The sequence below is a fragment of the Pseudochaenichthys georgianus genome, chromosome 9 (assembly GCF_902827115.2).
Source record: "Pseudochaenichthys georgianus chromosome 9, fPseGeo1.2, whole genome shotgun sequence".
Lineage (NCBI taxonomy): Eukaryota > Metazoa > Chordata > Actinopteri > Perciformes > Channichthyidae > Pseudochaenichthys > Pseudochaenichthys georgianus.
This window is the reverse complement of record NC_047511.1, coordinates 3,032,156-3,052,994: the sequence shown is the minus strand read 5'-3', so window position 1 is coordinate 3,052,994 and position 20,839 is coordinate 3,032,156. Positions and strand designations below refer to the sequence as shown.

Sequence of the window (20,839 nt, the reverse complement as noted above, 5' to 3'; positions counted from 1 at the left end):
AAGTTGAATAATGACCATGAACTCAAATCAAAGTCCTCTTAAAGATGTATATTCAGTAACTAGTGGCGACGTACAAAAACAGAGCCATCATCAGTTTGGTGAGTTTCAACTGTCGGCCATGTTGTCGCTCCACGTCCCATCGGAAAGTGGAACTTCACACCTTTCAACACGGAGTAACACTTAATTCTAAGATAAGTACATCCAAGTTTGTTTGAAAGTGTTGCTACCAAAGCATTACCTATTTGAATTATTCTAAAATGTGTATCAGGTTTTTCTACAAAAGCTCTGGCGTGTTAAAAGTCTAAACAGCTGGATAAGTATAACGATGAACAAATACACTTGCAATACATGACATGTTTTAAATACGGTGAAATATACTCATTCAAATGTCCCACTGCTGACCAATGACATTCAGTTTCAGGTAACAAGATTTAAAAAGACATTTGCAGTTGTATGCATGGATCCATGTTAGCAGCGCGCGCAGGAAGTGTTGTCCATGTTTTCCCATGAGACGTGAATGCAGCAGCAACATAAAGACCGGACAGCACACCGGAGGAGAACTAGCTAAAAACACTGATGCATTCTGGGATCTTGATTGGTTCAGATTGACTGTAGAAAAATATACTGTAGGTCCAACTTCTGCTTTTGACATCATCTTTGAGAAAGAGAGAAACATGAGATTGAAAAACAATTTGGATCGATTGAGAGCTTAAAGGAAAAAATAATTGCATGTTTTAAAGACTGAATTTGAGGAACTCTTCCACATGAAACCGACAAATTGTAACGTGATTGCGCTTCATCAAGCTACACAGACCATCATCTCCCTCAGGTGTTTCCACAACGACGTGTGATGCTGCATTCAGGTCATGTTGAATAAAAAACGCCAGCTATGAACTGACATCGAATGTAACATTTGTCACGTCTGTAACGTCTGTAACGGAGACCTGTCAGAAACTACCCGCATATCAGATAGAACTTTAAAAGCAGCCGTTTCTTTTACAATAATTTGGACTGTAGGAGGATGAGTTTGAAATGAATGGACAGAATTTCAGAAATGGATTGATCGCTTATCACATACAAAATAAGAACGTTATATATCAGAGGTGCATGTGTTGCTGCTTATTCTCCATCAGTTTTTAAATGGTCCGTCTTCCTTTAAGGCAGCCACTTGTTTCTGTTCATTTGGATGAAAATAGCAGACATAAAGAGATAATCTATTGCACTCAATACTTATTAATATAAAATAAAATGTCTAAGTGTGTTTTAAAGCAATACAATGACTTTTGGTTTTGAAAACCCTCCTTGTTGGTGCTTTCATGAACACAATTGCACGGTGCTGTATCTCAACTCGTGTTGAAATGGATTTATTCTATGAAGGAATTGTTAAAATAAGTGTTAAAGGGGAGTGCACATCATTTCTATCCATACACCATCTTCTAAATTGTTTTGGCTTCTTCACTCAGGTTTTAAATGCACGATTTGAAAAACTCATAAAAACGGGTGGATAGAAGCACACATTTAACCAATTTATAATAACAGGAAATATTTGAGTTTGCTCTCTACAGGCCGACCATGTGACGTCAAACATGGTGATGTAATGAAGACGGGTGTGCAAAAAGATAAAGTAACAGGTTACAAGACATCGATGTAGTCCTTTAAACATCACATCCATCACTGGACATGGTGACTGTCCCAGCATGCACTGGTGTGAAAGTTATGGGGGGGGGGGGTCTTTTGGATCACGTCTAACCAGAGAGGGACACTATTGGCCGCTTGTTCTCTGTGATTCTAAGAGAGGGTGTTCTTTTTGGGAAAGACATTTCTTAATAACATCAGAAACAGAAAACTCAACAAGAAAATAAATGGCACAATTTGGTCAACAACCCCCAGGCTGGAGTCGGGACTTTTCCGGCGTTTAAAAATCTGACTACAGACGAGGAAAACAGAGTGTTAGCTGCACAGGTCAAAGTCAGACAAAGAACATCAGTTCCTCGCCGGAGCGCTTGATTCGTCCTACCTTGAGGGCCAGTTTCAGAGCCTGGAAATAACTGACAGGCGTAACACACTTCAAGTATTTAAACACCAGAAGAACAGACGAGGAGAGGGCGATAGACCCGATAATAAAATGTGATCTGGTGAGATGAATGAAGCGCACTGAGCCGGGGGGTGTGATGGAGGGAACATCTGGATTTACTCATTTATGCTCTGGATTCAAAACAAGTTTCTCACTCGACAGACTATAACGGATCTGAGACTCGACTGATACACTCCATATGTGTTCTGTTAAAACGCAACGTTGTTTTGTCTTTGAGATTCAATTGATTTAACAGCAGGGGAGGATAGAGGCCGTCTGAGCAGCTGCATGTGGTGGGGCATCAGCGTTCAGAGAAGCATGCGAGGCAGCGTTTCCTTAATGATATGCTTTCCTAATGGGCTTCAGGTTTTAGCTAATACATCAGGTTCCAGAGACATGTGCTAGTCTCATTCCTATCATCCAAGAGAGGAGGAGGCAAAACAACATTACATTCAGAGCATAAATCAATAACTGGTTCTCAGAACCCCCTCTATGACACCTCCCCAGCTCTGTACAAGCGCGCCTAAAATCAACCGTCGTCTCATTTTCTAAATCATTTTTCTAGTTCTTCCTCAATATGAACACCAACAGCAGTAGAGGATGATGTCACAGCTGTTCGGATCTTGCACATGCTCAGTGTGGTCGACAGTCCGTTGTCTTGGTAACTGTTTATCCACTGATATAACACCATCTCCCGTGTCATATCCCACAATGCCCAGCAGATCCGCCTTATCTCCCGTCGTGATGAAGTTTCAAGTTAAACAGTCGGTAGCTTCTTGTTGTCCCTCATTGCATGTGAGGGGTGTTTGATCTGCTGACCTCTGCAGACCTGACGGGTGGAGCTAGGTGCAGCAGATGCACACAGAGGCAATATGACTCTTAAAGTGAGATATTGGGCGGCAACCAGACTGAAGGCTTTAAAAATGTGAGTGATATGCATGGTGCGTTACACTTCAGAAAACTATATCCAAGGTTACATCTGTTCCCATGACTACCTCCATCACGCATCTCTACCGGATGGAGGATAAAGGATCCAAAACTAGTTCACTGACATGGAAGGACAAGCTATAGTCCTGGTGTTCGAGTGATTCAAATTCATAATAATAATTTGATCTTGACCAACATTGTCATCTTTCTTGGACTCATGTACTGTCGCCCAATCGAACATCCAGGCTAAATGTAATGAATTCTGTTTTCATCAAAAAGAAAATAGAACTGGAAGTAGCAGACTAAAACAACCAGTCCGTTAAGATTTCAAAGTTGAAGCTACATTTTAGACCAATCTGAATATAATTAAAATCTATTAGCGCAACATAAACATAAGGAAATAAATGCCATGCATCATGTAAAGAAATTAAACTCGTCAGTGTGATTGCCGCCTAACGTTCCTTGACGGGACAGTCTGTATCTGAAAAAATAAAAAAATAAAAAAGTTTATTCTGAAGGGGAGGGCAGGTCTAGCAGACTGTGCTCAAGGCCGCTGCACCGTGATTGGCTGGACTGCTTGTCAGTCACATGCTGCTGTCCTGTAGGAGCGGCTCGATGTCCTCTGCGTCACTGGTGGGCGTGGCCAGAGGGCTAGCACTCTGAGCGTGTGCGGTGGAGGCGTTGCTGGACTTGCGGGTGGAGCAGGTCTTGGCGTCGACCAGTCGGTGGTCGTCTGGGATGAAGAAGGCAACAATGAGAGCAAAAAACACGGCGCACGCTCCGAACAGGAAGGGAGGACCGGGGATCATGGCCTTCTGCAGACAGAGAGAGATGAACACATTACGGAGGAGATTCACAAGGGGAAGGGCTGCTTTCGACTGCTCACCCTGCATGAAGGGGGAAATAAACCCTGACTGTGCTGCCAAACACTGAAAAGAAATCCAGTCCAAACCCTGGCCCCTGAGCATCTATCGTTTCTCCAACCCAGTTGAGATGTAACCACGCCCACTTACGCATTACTTACGTCTACTATCATTTGGGGAAAAAACCGATATGGGTTGTTAATCAGTCAGTGCAGCATCAGTCTTGGAGTCCAGCACGAAATATGAATCTGAAGCTACAGTCGCTTCATAGAGCATCTTTTTCAAGTCAGTTTATTTGTCTTTCACACTGTATGTGTTGTTTAAAAAAAGGAAAATAAAGTTAAAAAAAAGAAGGTCACAGTTATGCATAGCTGAGTAGATGTAAATAAAAAAATAAAAATTAATTCACCATGGATTAAAAAATAATGAAGCAGCTTTATAGTCGTTTTGTACATGAGTACAGTATTTGAGTATTTGTACTTTGGTATCCACTGTCAGGATAATAAATATTCCTCTTGCTGCAGACCGCAGACTCTGACAGTTTAACAGCCCATATCGTCTTTCCCAAGCTAGAGAAGATGTGATATGACTTTAGCGTTGTTGCCATGGGGACGGCGACGTTCTCTTTATACGTCCATGACGCAGTCATGCAGAGCTACATTGATGTGGAAGTGGGCCTGGTTAAATCTCAACTGGGTTGGGAAAACGATAAGAATGTAATACGGGTAAGGTAGCGGCCGACTTCCTGTGTATGTGGCTGTACCTCTTTGTGCTGTGGGGGTCTTCCTGCCACGTGCGAGACGTCATTCAGCTCCACGTTGAATAGGAAGAAGATGAAGCCGTAGAGAGCCGGTCCTAAGCCGTTACATAGGCCTCTGATACCTGTGATCATCCCCTGGGCCACACCTGAAACATCACAGACACACAATGAGGACGGGTTCAAACATGCATCAACAAAGAAACTCACAGAGAAACGGGCAAAAATAAATGTATCCATGTTCTCTACTTCAGGCAGACAGACAGGTGGACAGACAGGTAGACAGACAGGTACAGACAGGTGGACAGACAGGTGGACAGACAGATGGACAGCCAGGTGGACAGGCAGACAGGTGGACAGACAGGTGGACAGACAGGTGGACAGACAGGTGGACAGACCTTGCTGGTCAGGTGCTGCGCAGTGTGACACCAGAGCAGAGACTGCTGGGAAGGTGATGGAGGACATGGCTGCTACTGTTCCTGCTGCCCACATCATCCTGAAACACGATCAAAAAGTGAATTGTGAGGGATTCCAACTGTAAACAAATTACATAATAACACATTATAAAGAATAATAATATATGATTCTATAATGATTTCATTTTGTATCATTTTGAGATAACATGAAGTACAGTATGAAAACTGTAAGAAAATATAAAAAGCTAGTAAAATACGATCTTCAAATGTTTCAGTCATTTTGCTTATGAAAAAAATAGTTTTATCTTAAAGCTCATTCTGTAATGGCATTACTGGCGTTACTTTATCAATAGAATGATAAGAATGATAATGCTTCCTTCTTTCTTAATTGTTTGCAATATTATTTAGTTTGTCAATGTGCTTATTTGCTGATTGAGTTATATCAGAGTGTCTTGTCCTGCATTGTTTTTGCCTTACAGTGTAAGAACACGTTTTGAGAGAGTACTTGTCCACGGACAAGTGAGTTTGGCAATTTTCTTACCTATTTTAAATATCAACATAAAGCATACAAGAATCTGGGTTACTGTAACTAAGGTAAAATTGTATTGTGTATTTGTTCATATTTGGCAAAAAACGTGCTATACAAGAATCTTCCTCTTGGGGCCACTGGAATCATCTTCTTCTTCGGCATCGTATTTTACATTTTCCCACGGTTTGACGGCACCGCTAACGTAGTAAGATTTTACTGCATCACACATAGGGATGGATATCGTTTTAACGGTACTACTACTTTTATCGATCCGGTCCTTTAACGGTACTCGTATCGGTTCTTTTGAAGAAGAAAAAAGGTAAATTAACTAAACAAATTGTAAATAATGTGAACATACAGAACTGTACAAGTATATACACACACACACACACACACACCTTTTTGCGTATTAGAAACGGAGAAGGCGAAACTAAAACTGCAATATAATGATTATGTAGCAATAATACATATGACATATTTTTTACATGTCTCCAGTACCGATAAAAAGACCGATAACGTCGGAACTTAACGGTACCACGGTCTTTAATAATTCCACCCCGGGCCCACCGGGGACAGTTTGCAAATGAGTTCTGCCTTTTTTAAGCTGAATTTATCAATAATTTGTGAATAAATATGGACGAAAAAACGTCACTTGTCCGCCGGACACGTCAATGGAAAGATGTACTTGTCCCATATTGTAAATAACACGTCCCGGACGATCGGACGCGTGCTTTTTGGCACACTGCCTTAGTTTGGGACCCCCTTAAAGAGGATTAGTGGAAGGGATAATGCGCCTGTCATTATTGAAAAAAGAACACCAACAAGGTGATCAGGATCACAATGTTGATTTAAGTATTGATTTAAAAATGATGGCATTGCTTCAGCTTAGATTGTCTGTTCGGCTGGAACTGCAGCGACAGAAAGGTTAACTTAAAATGACGGGACACTGACCGAGGTTTCTGTAACTGTCCAACTCTGTTCACTTCATCTATTCCACTAACCAGTCTTTAGACACTGCCAGGGCCCATATTGTGTTCCCGTTAGCGTTTACTTCCTGTGTTCTTCTCTACTCTGTCCTCCAGCGTTCTGTCCATGTTCTACAAATATCAAAAATAAATATTAAAATAGTATTCAGCAGTGTTTTCTGACGGAGGAAAACACTTCTTTTTTCTTTTGTCCACAGCTGGCGTTTATTGACTAAACTTATTTTTGTGGATTGTTAGGACTGCACGAAGTGGCTTGCTCACAGCGACCTCGTAGAGCTCGCTGGCTAAAACGAGCAGACCGAGGTTCAATGTTAAACTTGACCAAGCACTTAGTATTAACCCAAGCCGTGTAACCTGAGGTAATGCTCTCAGTGGCTGTACTCACCATGGCTCGGAGCCGAAGCCGTACCAGGCCAGCTGGAAGAGCTGGAAGCCCAGACCCAGGAGAACCGTGTTCTTATTACCAATGGTCCTCATCAGAACACTAAGGAAGAGAGTCTGACGCACAACAGAGAGAGAGAGAGATTATGGTACGTGATGAATGAAGTCTCAAACAATCTTAATATTATTTATGTAAATCAGTAACACATATGTTCTGACATGTTAAAACATCTTAAATATAATTAAATCCATGTTTCCTTAGGTCAGGTACAGCACCATAGCTCCTGTGTAAATCACTTCCTGTGTTCACCATTGAGACTTGGGAGAGTTCAGGCGTGAACATAAAAGTCTAATTCATTCCAATTAAGCCGATCAGATCTTACATAGAAGCCGTGATTGAACAAAAACACAAGTATCCATATTTAACCCTAGAACTAACATCTGTCGGTATGTATATTTTTGCACTTCATATTTATTGGACTTCTGACCGGCGACGTGGAATGCTTTATTTACATGCTGCTGTAATACAAAAATGTGGAGGATTAAAATGTGTTCTAATCTTTTCTGAACCGTGGTGGAAAGCTAAGCACATTTACTCAAGTACAGTACTTAAGTGCATGTTTGAGGTACTTGTAAGTATTTTCTTTTCATGACACTAAATACTTTTACTCCCCTATAATTGATAGGGAAATATAGTACTTTTTACTTCACTACATTTAACATTTTGTATCAGAGTATTTACAAAGTGTGGCATTAGTTCTTGTACTGAAAAGATCGGAACGCTTCTTCCACCACTGGTTCTCAACGTCCATTAAACCAACTCGGCGTGAAGAGTTTCACTTCTGTGGCACTTGGGAGGAAGGTTGTTTCTACTTTGTCCATTTAGTTTTGGACAGACAGTGAGGACGGATTCTGTACCAATCCTCCATGATGACATCAGCTGGGGGTTTGTGTACCTGAGCGACGATAGAGAGGATCCCCACCATGGCGATGAAGGCAGCGATTGCTGCAGGAGAAAACTCAATCACCTGAAACAGAGAGCAACACACCGTACAGCGAGTCAATAATTAACATTCCGTCAGTGAAGGACCCTCATTGAACACACACAGATATAATGTATCCATCGAGGGGAACATCAAGGGTATTCACAGGCTTTGGAATGTAGAGACGTGGTGGACTGCGGCACGATTCGTGTATAAAGGACCAAATGAAATGCGTCCCGACTGCGTCGAGAAGTCGTTTAAGAGCAACTCGGTATGAACATGGAGGAATTTGCAAGCTTACCAACAGATTAGAACAAATGCAGAAATGCGAGGGTTTATTCACCAATAGGTCATACGTATTGACTTATTGTTCTATTGTGTTATTTGTAAAAGTTAAAAACAGAAAGAAAACCCACGAAAGTAAACGTTGAAACACTGAACCTACATTGATCCATCAGTGGTTTAGTCAGCTATTGTTTATTGACAAATGCATTGTTTATCACACAGACCCGCTGACTTACAGAAGAAGTTGGACACTTTCAGCATGGAACCTTTATGGTAAACAAATAGCTATACTTCAAGTAAAGAAAACAATATCTTGGGCCCATGTTCTGGCTGCCAAGCGGAAGACCAGGGTACGAACCTGGCCCGGGATCATTTACCCACGTGTCATCCCCATTTCGATTCTGTCTCTACTATAAAAGGCATTGGTGGCCTATAAATATACATTTGTTTAAAACAACAAAAAAGCAAGATCTCCTTAAAAAAAGTGCTTCTGATAAAACTGAGCTCCGTGTAGCCATTATACATCTTTATAGAAAAGAGGGCCTGTTAATGCACGGAGAACATCTGAAATGGTGACTGGGTGGAGTTGGTGCCGTGCTAATGCAGATCTGTGGGTGGAATCGTGTTCATCGGCAGAGAGATGACTAACAGCTGTCAGTTGATCCGAATACGTATTGCTCTTAGAGACAGTCCCTGCTGCTTTCTGGCTGAGGTCATTTGATTGGCTGATGTGAGGGTGGTATTAGCTGAGCCTGTGGCCCATACCAGTGACCGTGAGGGAAGTATTTATTCTGATGAACAAATACTGCCACTCGGCCCGGGTCCTGGATGCTATGAGGTCAGGGTGAACACCACATCTATATTTGATTGAACTCGTAACGTGGACATATTGTCTGCTTGTCTGTGTTAATGTGTTGCATAACATAATTACTCTGGAGCTATGTTAGTCTGACAATAAAGAACCTTGACAGGTGCGGTATACAAATCAGGAGATGCAATATTTGTATTTTAATATCTCTTTCAATGAAACAAGAATAATAATAATGTAAACATTTATTAAAAATGGCTTCATATATTGTAAATTCAATCGCATTTGCTATATTTTTTTCAAATTGTTGAGCACTACAGTTCAGGTTAAAATGGTTTAAGAAGTTGTCCTTCATCATCCCACCAACGCACATCTGGGTCTGCGTCGTTTACTATGCTCAGGGTACCGTGATGAGTCCTTCTGCTCACCACAGCAAACACTGATGCAGCCGTGTGTGTGTGTGTGTGTGTGTGTGTGTGTGTGTGTGTGTGTGTGTGTGTGTGTGTGTGTGTGTGTGTGTGTGTGTGTGTGTGTGTGAGACCTGTTTCAGGTAGAGGAAGAAGCTGGAGTACTGGCCGGCCTCGGGCAGGTAGGACAGGAACACTGTGACGCAGATCAGCAGCACCGTGCTGTCTTTCCCCACACGACGCAGGGACTGCACACAGAGAACAATCAGCGCTCACTACAACGTATCAGTCGAGCTGTCAACCAATCAATCAATCAATCAACCAATCAATCAATCAATCAATCCCAAAGAACCCGTCAATACTTCACCCAGCAGCGTTTAAGGCTTTACCGTTAAGCTGCTACAGGTCAACAAGCATTTACACCGTTATAAACATTAGGGATGCCCTGTTCGTCGACCAAACGTTAGTCTGCTAAAAGTCTTAGTCCAGCGATTGATTTATTTAAAAAAACAAACATTTTGTGAGGCGAAAACATTTAGAAATACAATTTATCATTAAAGTTTAAGATATTAATATAAATAATAGGTCAATTAATCGCTTGAACTGACGACTACTGGTCAACAAGGAACAACGTGCTTTGATGTTGTGCCTCCTCTGATCTGCTGTGTCATGGGGTCAGCTGGTGAGAACACACTCCATGCGACCTGTGACCTTTGACCCCCCCTTTGTCACAGTGTGTTGTTTTCAGTGTTTGTAAACTCACAGCAAACGGGTCGGCCTGCTCCCATGAGATGGGGAAGCCCCAGGACGTCAGCCTCATCTTGTCTGGCAGCGACTCGGGGACCACGAAGAACACAAAGGCGATGTCCAGCACAGCGATCACCGTGGCCAGCAGCACCACCAGGCTGTCCCCGTACTGCGCCGACAGGTAGGCCCCGATGGCTGGGCTCGTCACTAAACTGGCCGCGAAGGTTGCAGAGACCTGATGAGACGCAGAGAGAGAAACATATAGACGTTACTGGGGCTGCGGTCTTTAACTGCGTCTACAAATATAAAACAAAACAAATGCATTAGAATAAAAAACTGCTCAAACGTGTATTTTATCACTTCGTCATAATGCGAGTGAAACCACACGACCATGCTCCAACTACCATTCGGCATTATTGTGCGACACACAACACCTAATTCTTTCAGGAGATGACAATATTCAGAATTTAATCAAAGGTCATGACACAGCATGTTCACTTTTTATAATCTACATTTCAAATGTAGCATTTTTTATGACAGTTTTGCAAACTCAGAACGGCGATGGTACACCATGGGAACATTATGACTACAGTTGGAAAATAAGGGAAATGTAAGTTATTTAAAACGGCAGTGGTCTTGGGGGCATTAATGGGATAATTAGTGGAATATGCATTTTCACGAGACATGTCAGCGGCTAGGTAGGACTACTCTCTTTCTGCACACTGGAAGAGTTCCAAACCGCCCATCTTCAGGACTGACCAGGGAGCAGTGGCTGAGTCGGTGGTTAGAAGTAAGTCAGCCTTCAGAACGCAGCAACGTGCACGTCAGGTGACGAGGAACAACCACTCACAGCTTCCATTGCGGCTGTTAATATCAGTCTTTGTAAATACGAGGAGAAATTGATCATTTTAGTGCAAGGCTAATCATAGCTTTTAGATCTGTCCCCTATATTTATGTTATGAGCGCAGCTGCAAAAGCTTACAGTCACTCCTTCCAACGTCTCGGTGCCCCACAAACACCCACCGCTCTGTGTACCGAAGAGCAGAGACAGAAGCGGCTGAACCTTCGTGTGTCAACCACTTTGTCAGTCGAAAACCAGTACTCGTTTTAGAACCACATCTTTTTAAGCAGCATCATAAAACAGCAAGCACAGCAGGGGGCAGGGACCAGAATGCACTGCTTCAGTCTCTTGGCTCGATCACTATTGGTCTCTAAACCTCAATGCCATAAACAAAGACAACTCAAGAGAGCACATCTGATCTTGCACTTCCTGTGACCTGGTTCTCTGCAGACCTGCATTGTGTTCCCACAAGGAGCCATTGCAGTAACCTGAGTGCTGCTCCTCCATCCTCCGCACGCTTAAGAACATTCAGACCGGTGTTAGCGCTGAGAGGTAGCTTTATCCTACAGCTGTGACCAGGTGACGTGCTGTGTCCTTGGTTGTATCTGCAGCTGTAGTTACCAGTCCGTACGCCGTGCTTCTCTCGTGCTCCTCGGTGATGTCGGCTACGTAGGCGAAGATCACTGAGAATGTCACTGCGAAGATCCCGGAGACCGATATCAGAGCGAAATACCACCTGCACACAGAGACACAGCACATTCACAACACTTTGCAAAGCAGCACAACTCACAATGTCTCAATTCTGTTATTCAATGCATCTCTGATTTCAAGGCGTCTGTAATCATCTTAAATAGCCGATAGTTCAAAGTAGAATGTTCCGGTGCAGAGCCACAGATTCTCAGTTTTCAATTTGTGCAGCTCGGTGTAAAAACAAGCTGTACACATTTTAAAGTGATGTGTTTCTGTATCCCTATAATCAAACACTCTTTTCTCTTCTCACATTTTGTTTAGCAATTGATGCACAGCACCGTATTATTGAGAGACGGTCATTTAGAGCTGCAAAGACAGCCGTCTATGACTTGTGGACAAAGCAGATGACAAGCCATAATGTAGCGTTATTATGCTTACTCGGCAGGAAGTCGGGCAAGCCACAGAATATCACAAAGGCACACATTCCGACCTATTCAAAGAGCAACACTAATTGAAAGGGGCCTCTTATCCTTATTGTCGGAGTTGTCCCTTTACTTGAGTGTTATAGGTTTGGGTGCAGGTCAAATCCCCGTGTGGGTATCACGACTTAACTGGTGCCCTCATGGCACCAACAACCGAGACCAAAACCAGCTTGAGAGTCTCGGCTTAATGAAGGGATTTGATATGAGTTGCACTTTGCTGCTGGAGCACAGTACGACTACAGGACTACAGACTAGTGGCAAAGAGATTTCAGAAGCATTTTTCACCGTCAACTGAAACAAAAACAGATTTATTGTCTGAGGATAAAAAGATAAATATATATAAATTATGTGTTTTTTTTAATGCTGTGTTTTATATGTTGTACAATGTGTTTTCAGAGTGATGCTTCACTTCGCTCGTGTTTCATGGATGAATACAGCGACTGTGCACTTTCCATGAAGAACACATGAAGACTGTGAGACCGGATTAAAGAGTGCTTTCTAGCTGAGAATGTTTGCCGTCGCTCTGCAGCCGACATGCTGATCCTCAGCTGCTCACATGAACAGCATGTGACTGTTCCAACTCCAACAGCCTCTACTGAGAACAGGGCACTGACCAGCCATTACTTTCATTAGTTCAAAATCACCATCATATTAAAGTCACAACTTTTTAATCCAACAACAAACACTGCAGAACTAGAATCCACACGATAAACAACATTTAACAACAACATCTCTTTAAAATCTGTTTTCAACTTAGTTTTTGTTTATGAACGTAACGCTGAGGTAAATAACTCCTCATTTCATATTCCAGAACCAGCTGTTCCTCTTCTGTTGTGGTTCTTTCTAAGTGAGGGACAGGAACACGCCAAACACAGAACCCTGCAATGCCAGTTGGGACTCTGTGTCATAATGTGCACAAAAACAGCTTTGACCCAAAACATTGCTTACCCCTCCCCCACTGCATCACACCAGCTGCTGCTACAACATATCCAGAGACTTTCTTTGGGCAGAAAACAATTAAAACTACAAACAGTTCCCTTGAAGAAGCTGGGGAGGAACTCAAACGGGTTTCAGTCATCCAGAAACCATCACCCAACAGACAAAGATGGTCTTACCAGGGGCTGATCCTCATGAAGGGGATGGGGGCACAGGTGAAGAAGACTGTCATGAGGAGGAAGGACTTCCTGCCCCAGATGTCTGACAGTGCACCAATCAGAGGAGCCGACAGGAACGACAGGAAGCCCTTTGCAGGAACACAGTAGAGAACATTGGTGTTAAGGAAAATGCTAGTTAGGATCTTTTGTCACTATAGCGTTCTATATATAGCGGAATGAGTCCTTACACATGGGATGAGTTCGCATTTCGGGTTCCCTCCTCTCGCAGTCGATGTTTTTTTGAGTGTGTTTATGTGTAGAAGTCTTAAATAAGGTATGTGGTTAACCCAAGCAGAGCACATGTGTACCTTTTGTTTTATGATAGGTGGGTAAATACCTCACTGGTGAATGTCTGAAGCTTCTATGTGTCATAAAACCAGTTTGCTAATGGCGCATTTCCACTACAGCGCGGAGCTCGCTTTGAGCGAGCCGTGCCCGGCCCGTTTTTGGTTGCGTTTCCACTTGGCGTAGTTCCGGCTAGCGGGTACTATTTCACAGTTTTTCTGGCCCCATAAAATCGAAGTTCTTTCCGGGCAAACAACCGGGCTGAGTATGCTAAACTAGAGAGAATCGCTGGCAAGGGGCTACAACTACAACAAGATGAACATATTTGACCGTGATTTAATTGTAATACACGTTTCAAAATGATGCCGAAGTAACAACACACTGATACCGGTTAGTAAAAACCATGCATTAATGCTTTGACAAGTCTGCAGACAGACGGCAGAGAAACACCTTTTAGAATGCTTGTTCCCTGAATGGAGATTGGCTAAGCTAACGTTATATATGCTCCGACCGTCCACACTCACAACGGCCTACAGACATAAATAAACCAGCGACTGTATTCTCCATGACACAGGCAGTCTGTGGTTTGTACTTGTTTAACTTCTGTCTAGTTTCTGAACAGATATGAGGAGCTGTGAGCTCTGAGTGCTAAGAGCTAACGGCTGTGTTGTCTTTCTGTGGTGCTCATTGAAGATGACGTCACGGCTCCGCCTACACGGCGTTACTATAGTAACTACCCCAGCTACTAAACTGTAATGGAAACGCAGCATAAAGTGAGCCAATCCTACCATGGCCTAACGAGGCCTAGCCATACCGAGCGAGGCCCGGTAGTGGAAATGCGCCATAAAAATGACGTCATCACGCCCACACAGCTCTGTCTTTAGCTTAGCAGTGGTGACGGGCACCCGTGGGACGATGAGGTTGTTTGTTAAAAGCATTGCTTTGGCTTTTTATTTCTGCCGATACTTTACTGGTGTTAATATTTGGAAATGATCACACTGAGAAAACGTATAAAGTATCATGCGTGTTGGCCACAAAGCTTATTTTCTGCAGTATGCCTAAACCCAATGAAAACATCCCATTGCCTATTGTTGAGGGAGCCCATGGGATGCTAACTTCCTGGTCGGCCTAGAAAAAGACAGTCACTGCTCCACTCTATTGCCAACAGTGCAGAGACGAAAGGAATGGGGGAGATAGAGTACATGTCAGATGGGACGTAACATTGCTTGATTACGATACTGACATATTTAAGAGGCTGGGTTTCTTCCACTTTCTTTACTTTCATTCCTTTCATTCCTTTAGGCACAGGTGGCTGCAGTTTCTAGCACCGTTGCATCCCTTACACAACAATGGAGCCACACCTTGAGGGTTACAGATTTTAAATGTTGGACAAAAAGATCTCTGGTATCAGATCAGTGTCAGGTTCAGAGTGGAGGTATCAGAATCTGAAGACAAAAGTATCCCTGGCAATATCTGTGTTAGCAGCTCCGTTTCTATTATTTCAAAGTTCCATTTTGTTGTTTACATACAAATAGAAGACAGATTACAGGAGTGGAGTGCACCAGCTGGGCGTAAAAAAAAAAAAGGTCTTAACTCTAACGTCGGGCTTAGCTACGTCCGACTTAGTGATTCGAATTTACACCGAGTGCACCAAGCCTGACTAGTCTCGGTCGTAGCTGCGCCTGGTCTTAAGCTGCGCCTGGTCTTAAGCTGCGCCTGGTCTTAAGCTGCGCCTGGTCTTAAGATGCGCCTGGTCTTAAGATGCGCCTGGTCTTAAGCTGCGCCTGGTCTTAAGCTGCGCCTGGTCTTAAGCTGCGCCTGGTCTTAAGATGCGCCTGGTCTTAAGATGCGCCTGGTCTTAAGATGCGCCTGGTCTTAAGATGCGCCTGGTCTTAAGCTGCGCCTGGTCTTAAGATGCGCCTGGTCTTAAGATGCGCCTGGTCTTAAGCTGCGCCTGGTCTTAAAATGCGCCTGGTCTTAAAATGCGCCTGGTCTTAAGCTGCGCGTCCATGTGAATACACGCGAAACAGTAATTGTTGCCAAGCAACACACGTCTACATAATTTAACACTCGAACTCCTCCATTCAGAGCGAGCTAAGACTTGGATAGCGAAGTGATGGATAACAGAAACCAAAAGAAGAGAAAAACAAAGAGGGATTTTACAGAGCTCCAGCGTGGACTGGTGGAGAAAGAGATCGTTCGTGTGGAGGTGGAGACCGCACAACTGAGAGCGGAACACGACAACATTGAGCAGGAGAAGGAGAAATTAAGACTCAAAATTATAATTCTTAAGAATCATCAAAGAATCACTGAAGAAGACAATTTGTCATTCACCATTCTCTAATTATATTTGTTGTACTTGTTTTGATCTCAATGTCATGTTAATAGTTCTCCAAATGTTGTTATCTAATGTTCTCGTGTGTGTTTTGAATAAAATAGGCTATAAAACGGCCTGATGAAAACATGTGGTCACAATGGGAGCTTATTGAAATGCAATTGCAAAAAACCAGCGTTCATAGTACAAATATACAGGGCTGTGTTGTTTATTGTGTGATTGAGGTTAAGTCGTCCACCGATATCTTCACGGATGCCAGGAGGATTTTGCTGCTTCTTCTTGTGTTGGGAAGTGAATATAATTCCTAAGGCGGCGCTGGAGAGCCAAGGAAACGTGTCTAGTAGCCCGACATGCAGTTGTGCGATGAACATTAATCACGTCTCCCACAGTATTAAAGTAGAATCTGAGCGCAATCAGCGCCTGCAAGGTTGGGGAGAGCGCAGCGTTTCTGTCTGATCCGTTCTGTTGCTGAGGGGAGATCTCCTCGATTCAATCAAAAAGGCTCGTCTGCTGAAACGAAACCTCTATCAGCTCACTGAATAGATGTCCAGTGGGTTTGTTCCATCACGGACGACTCTCTCTCTTCTTAATGCCCTTTCGTTGTTACAACATGTAAACAAGACGCACTGCCATAGTTATTTTCCTTCTTGCCTGTTTTACGTTACTATGGATACTAGTCTGTCTTTCTGATTTACGCCTGCTCCATACTAGGCGTAAAAGTTACACCCGGGCGCAACGCATACACGGCTTAAGTCTAAGTGGTGCACTAGTCATAACTTTAGTTTGGTCTTAACCTTCGGTTCTACGTCGGACGTAGAGTTAGGCCCAGCTTAGGCCCAGCTGGTGCACTCCACTCCTGATCACTATCTCCGGTTAGTATTTGCTTCTACAATCCTCCAGAGGTTGATGTGATTGTGTCTGCGAGGTCTTACCTTCACACCGTGAACCAGGCCGTTCATGAGGAAGGTGTGCTGAGGAAACGTCTCACGGAGGACCTGAAACAGAAACACAATGTCCTGTTCATATCTTTTGTAACATAATACTGATATCTGATTCTGGAAATCATAAACCCAATCGCTAAAGCAACCAATGAAAAATCCTATCCAGCAATTACTAGACTATTTAGCATTTCACTTTCTATTTAGAAAATCAACCGTCTGTAACTTTTGACACACACGTGCACTTTTTGACCGACCCACCCACTAATTAGATTACAAACAGACAGCTTTTGTTAAAGCCTGTTGAAGCGGAAACAAGCAGCTTTTCAACTTTTCCTCCACTAGCGCTTTTGAAGTTGGTGCTTTGTCCGAAAGACAACTGGACGCTGAATTTCCTTTAGAGCTATCAACAAACAAAGCATTTGCTTCCACAATAACTGAACAGTCACATTGGTAACATCATGTCAGATTTTCATATGAACATTAAGATCAATCTACTCGTATATATCATCACCATGGCTACCACCTTTGACTCTTAGCCAAGTGCTCTCTGGTTGGCTAAGAGGCATTTTATATGTCTAGGCCTTTTATTTTGAGACCTGGACCTGATTGGACAGAATCTCATTGTAAAGCCAGGCTTATGGGACCTCGGTAGCTGTCATTACTCTACAGCCATTACATTGTGCCATCAACATGTACTACATAGTGAGGAGCTGAAGCAAAGATGTTGTTGCCAATTTAAGAATTTGATTTTAGCCATGCTAGCGCACAATGCTTGTGTAAAACAGAGCAGCTGTGGGTGACAAACTCAAACCAGATTCATACATCCCTTTGTGACATGTTCATGTCCAACAGGGCCCTTTATAAAGTATTATTTGTAGTAGCAAAAGTCATGAAAGTGCTAGGAGAGACAGAATTGTCGTATTTCTGAACCAAAACCAGTAGACAAGCTTAACTGCTGCGTTGGTAGTTTGTTTTAATGAGTCATAGGCGATTTAAAAAGTATTACATTTTAATTTGTGTCAGGTTGGCTATCAGTCCAATTCAAAACTATTAAAAAAGTTAGCATGCCAAGCCGTAAGCTCGTCTGGCAAACATCCAGCTCACTGGACTAACAAGTTTTGTTGTGGTTTGTTGTTGTTTGCAATGCGTTTACTCACGGTCAGCATGGGTGTGGTCAGCAGCCCCCAGGCGAAGAACTCCAGGAAGATCACCACCACCGCATGAGTCACTTTGGCCCGGCCTCGGCCTTGCTGCGGCGAGAGGAGAGGCAGAAACATTAACTATTCATCTGTGGGAAGCAATCTCACTTCCTGTCCAATCTGATCTAATATCTTTTACCAACAGTTTACTCCAACATGATGCATGGTTACAGTAGGGCACAATCAATGTTTATTTATATAGCCCAATATCACAAATGTTGCATTTGTCTTCACAGTGTGTACAGAATATCAGTATGACAATACGGCACCCCCTGTCCTTAGACCCTCTGTCCTTAGACCCTCTGTCCTTAGACCCTCTGTCCTTAGACCCTCACATCGTACAAGGAAACACTTCCAGAGAAAACCCACAGTTTAAGGGAACATGGGAGAAACCTCAGGGAGAGCAGCAGAGGAGGGATCCCTCTCCAGGACGGACAGACGTGCAATAGATGCCGTGTGCAATAACCGCTCTAATGTTTCTTCAAAAACTTTCTATCGCTGTTTTCATACTGGTTAAGACATTTATCGAAGGAATTCAAAAGCTAGAGGAAACAAAATCCTATAAAAAGTGGTGCAAAAAAAAGGGACTTTTGGGAATTGCTCAGAAAGGCGATAGACAACATCATTACTTGCAGCTCTAGATTATTTGGATGTGAAGCTGAATGCGTTTCGCACTTAAGGAGAAATAGTCCAGTTAAAGAGTTGTATTAGCCGGGTGAACTAGAGGCCTATATGTAGTCATAGTTACTGTCATGTCCACGATGCGTTCCATGACAGCCAGTGTCTCATATAACGTTATGAGCGTGTACAATACAGTGGAATGTCCATTCTGTAGATGAAGACAGTACATACAAAAGGACTACATTACATCAAAATGTACTGCAAAACAAATCACCATAAGGATATATGTTTAAGTTGTGCAGCTCTCTCAGTTTCATATATTATATACTTTGTGAAAGTATGGGGGAACACCTTTATATATACAAAGAGCCAATTGGAAACACATACCAACGTTCATGCTACAGTGCTGGAAGGTCTCTAAATCAATTGGACTACTGCCAGCCAACCGAGGCCCTATTTATTTACCTGGAGTCTTTAAACACTTGTGATATAGTTCATGTTAACTGCACTATCAGAGGTTGTTGGAAATTAGAAAGAGCTGATATACATTTGTGCTATGAATATTACTCTGTAAAAAACACTTTGTTTACAGTTTGAATTTGTGTAGCCAAAAGTTGGAAGTGGATATACATATGACAAGTAAAGAGGAAGTATAACAAGCCTACACCTTTTAAGTCAACTGCTTGTTTGATTTGAGTTTGTTGGTACAAAAACAAAAGTATATAACAGGGGTAACAGAGGAGAAAAGCTCCATAGGGCTTTTAGTTACACCTCCCGTCAAAAGGAGCAAGGCCTACTGAGAATAGAGTACTCGCAGGTTTGTTGTTCATACACCAGACAGAGATGGACAGCTTTTGGTTTTGATAAAGAGAGACTGGTAATGCGAAGTAACGCTCCTCTGAAGGCCCCATGTGATGACGGGAAGATGAATCTTGCTTGTCTGGTATATCAAATCAAACTGTGTCTGTATAGCACTCCATCATACACAAAGTTAATTCAAAGTATTTTACAACCCAAACACATCAAAATAAATAAAAACAATACTGTGTCATTCTTCAAAGGTATGACAAGGTATAGCTTTGTGATTACAAAGTACACGTAATTCCCACGCAGGACTGCATAAACCAGGAATAAAAAAATAAAAATAAGGGATACAAAAAATAATACAATTAAAGAGTAAAATAAGAATAAAATATAATTCAGTAGAAAATCAAATTAAAAAGGTGGGTCTTTAGTTTGCTCTTAAAAAGTATTGTTGTGACATAAGTTAGGTAAATATTGTACTTTGGAAACGTACATAATGTTTTTTAATGTATATATTTTTGGGTGAAATCATTACTAAAAAAAGACCGAAATGAATATCTATAAACTACTATTGCACACTCATGGATGTTTATATTTGTCAACAATCACAACAGCAGCATCTAAAGCGGACTGGTGAACGAAATGTCCTCAGGTGTGAACAAACAAGCTTCACCTGGCATTTGATCTTCCTTTCTCTGGAGTGACAGCTAACGGTTGGATCCGTGAAACAGCGCTATTAGTTGTTATGGTTCACTTGACGCAAACAGGAGTTAGCTGGCTATAATACCCAGTGAAATAGGTTTCACGAACACATTAACGGCACCACACATTCTAGCTAGCTAAGCTTCTGCTACAAAGCTAACCTTGGCTCATTAGCTAGCCAACAACTCCCAAACAAATGACTATTGTCTTCTGTTACAGCTAACTGGTTAGCTTAGTTTTGATTAACGTTAAAGGTAGGTGTTGCCCAGCAGCAGTTTAAACCGACCGAGCTAGAGCACTTACCGATGCCCGGACCAACATGTTGTCGTTGGCCTCGGTTGCCGTTTTCTCCCGGTTCATCTCACATCTTGCCGTAATAATGTTCACATCGAGTCCTTGTTGCTCGGCATCCTCCTGTGGTTTCTCCGTCTCTTCCAGGGTGTCCCGCTGCTGTGTGAATTACAACTACGTGTATGCGCTATCATGGACTTTAAAGTCTGTATCCGGTAAACGCAAGCGGTAAACCCTGAAGGCTCGGCGTCTTGCTTTTACCAAAAATTCCTATGCTCTGATTATAACTGACCCTAATGTTGCCGAGTTTTTCAACACCAGGGTTCCCCGG

At 42.6% G+C, this 20,839-nt stretch overlaps 1 protein-coding gene across 1 annotated transcript; it reads right to left on the bottom strand.

Annotated features, from left to right (window-relative positions):
• Nucleotides 1-27: 27 nt before the first annotated feature.
• On the bottom strand, nucleotides 28-20,839 carry LOC117452018 (hippocampus abundant transcript-like protein 1). Its single transcript, XM_034090433.2, has 12 exons — nucleotides 20,521-20,839; nucleotides 18,049-18,141; nucleotides 16,883-16,945; nucleotides 13,292-13,419; nucleotides 11,626-11,740; nucleotides 10,180-10,398; nucleotides 9,551-9,664; nucleotides 7,890-7,961; nucleotides 6,938-7,050; nucleotides 5,020-5,117; nucleotides 4,628-4,770; nucleotides 28-3,816 (listed from the first exon to the last, which is right to left on the bottom strand). The coding sequence occupies exons 1-12, from the start codon at nucleotides 20,575-20,577 to the stop codon at nucleotides 3,586-3,588; spliced, it is 1,446 nt and encodes a 481-aa protein (XP_033946324.1). The 5' UTR covers nucleotides 20,578-20,839; the 3' UTR covers nucleotides 28-3,585.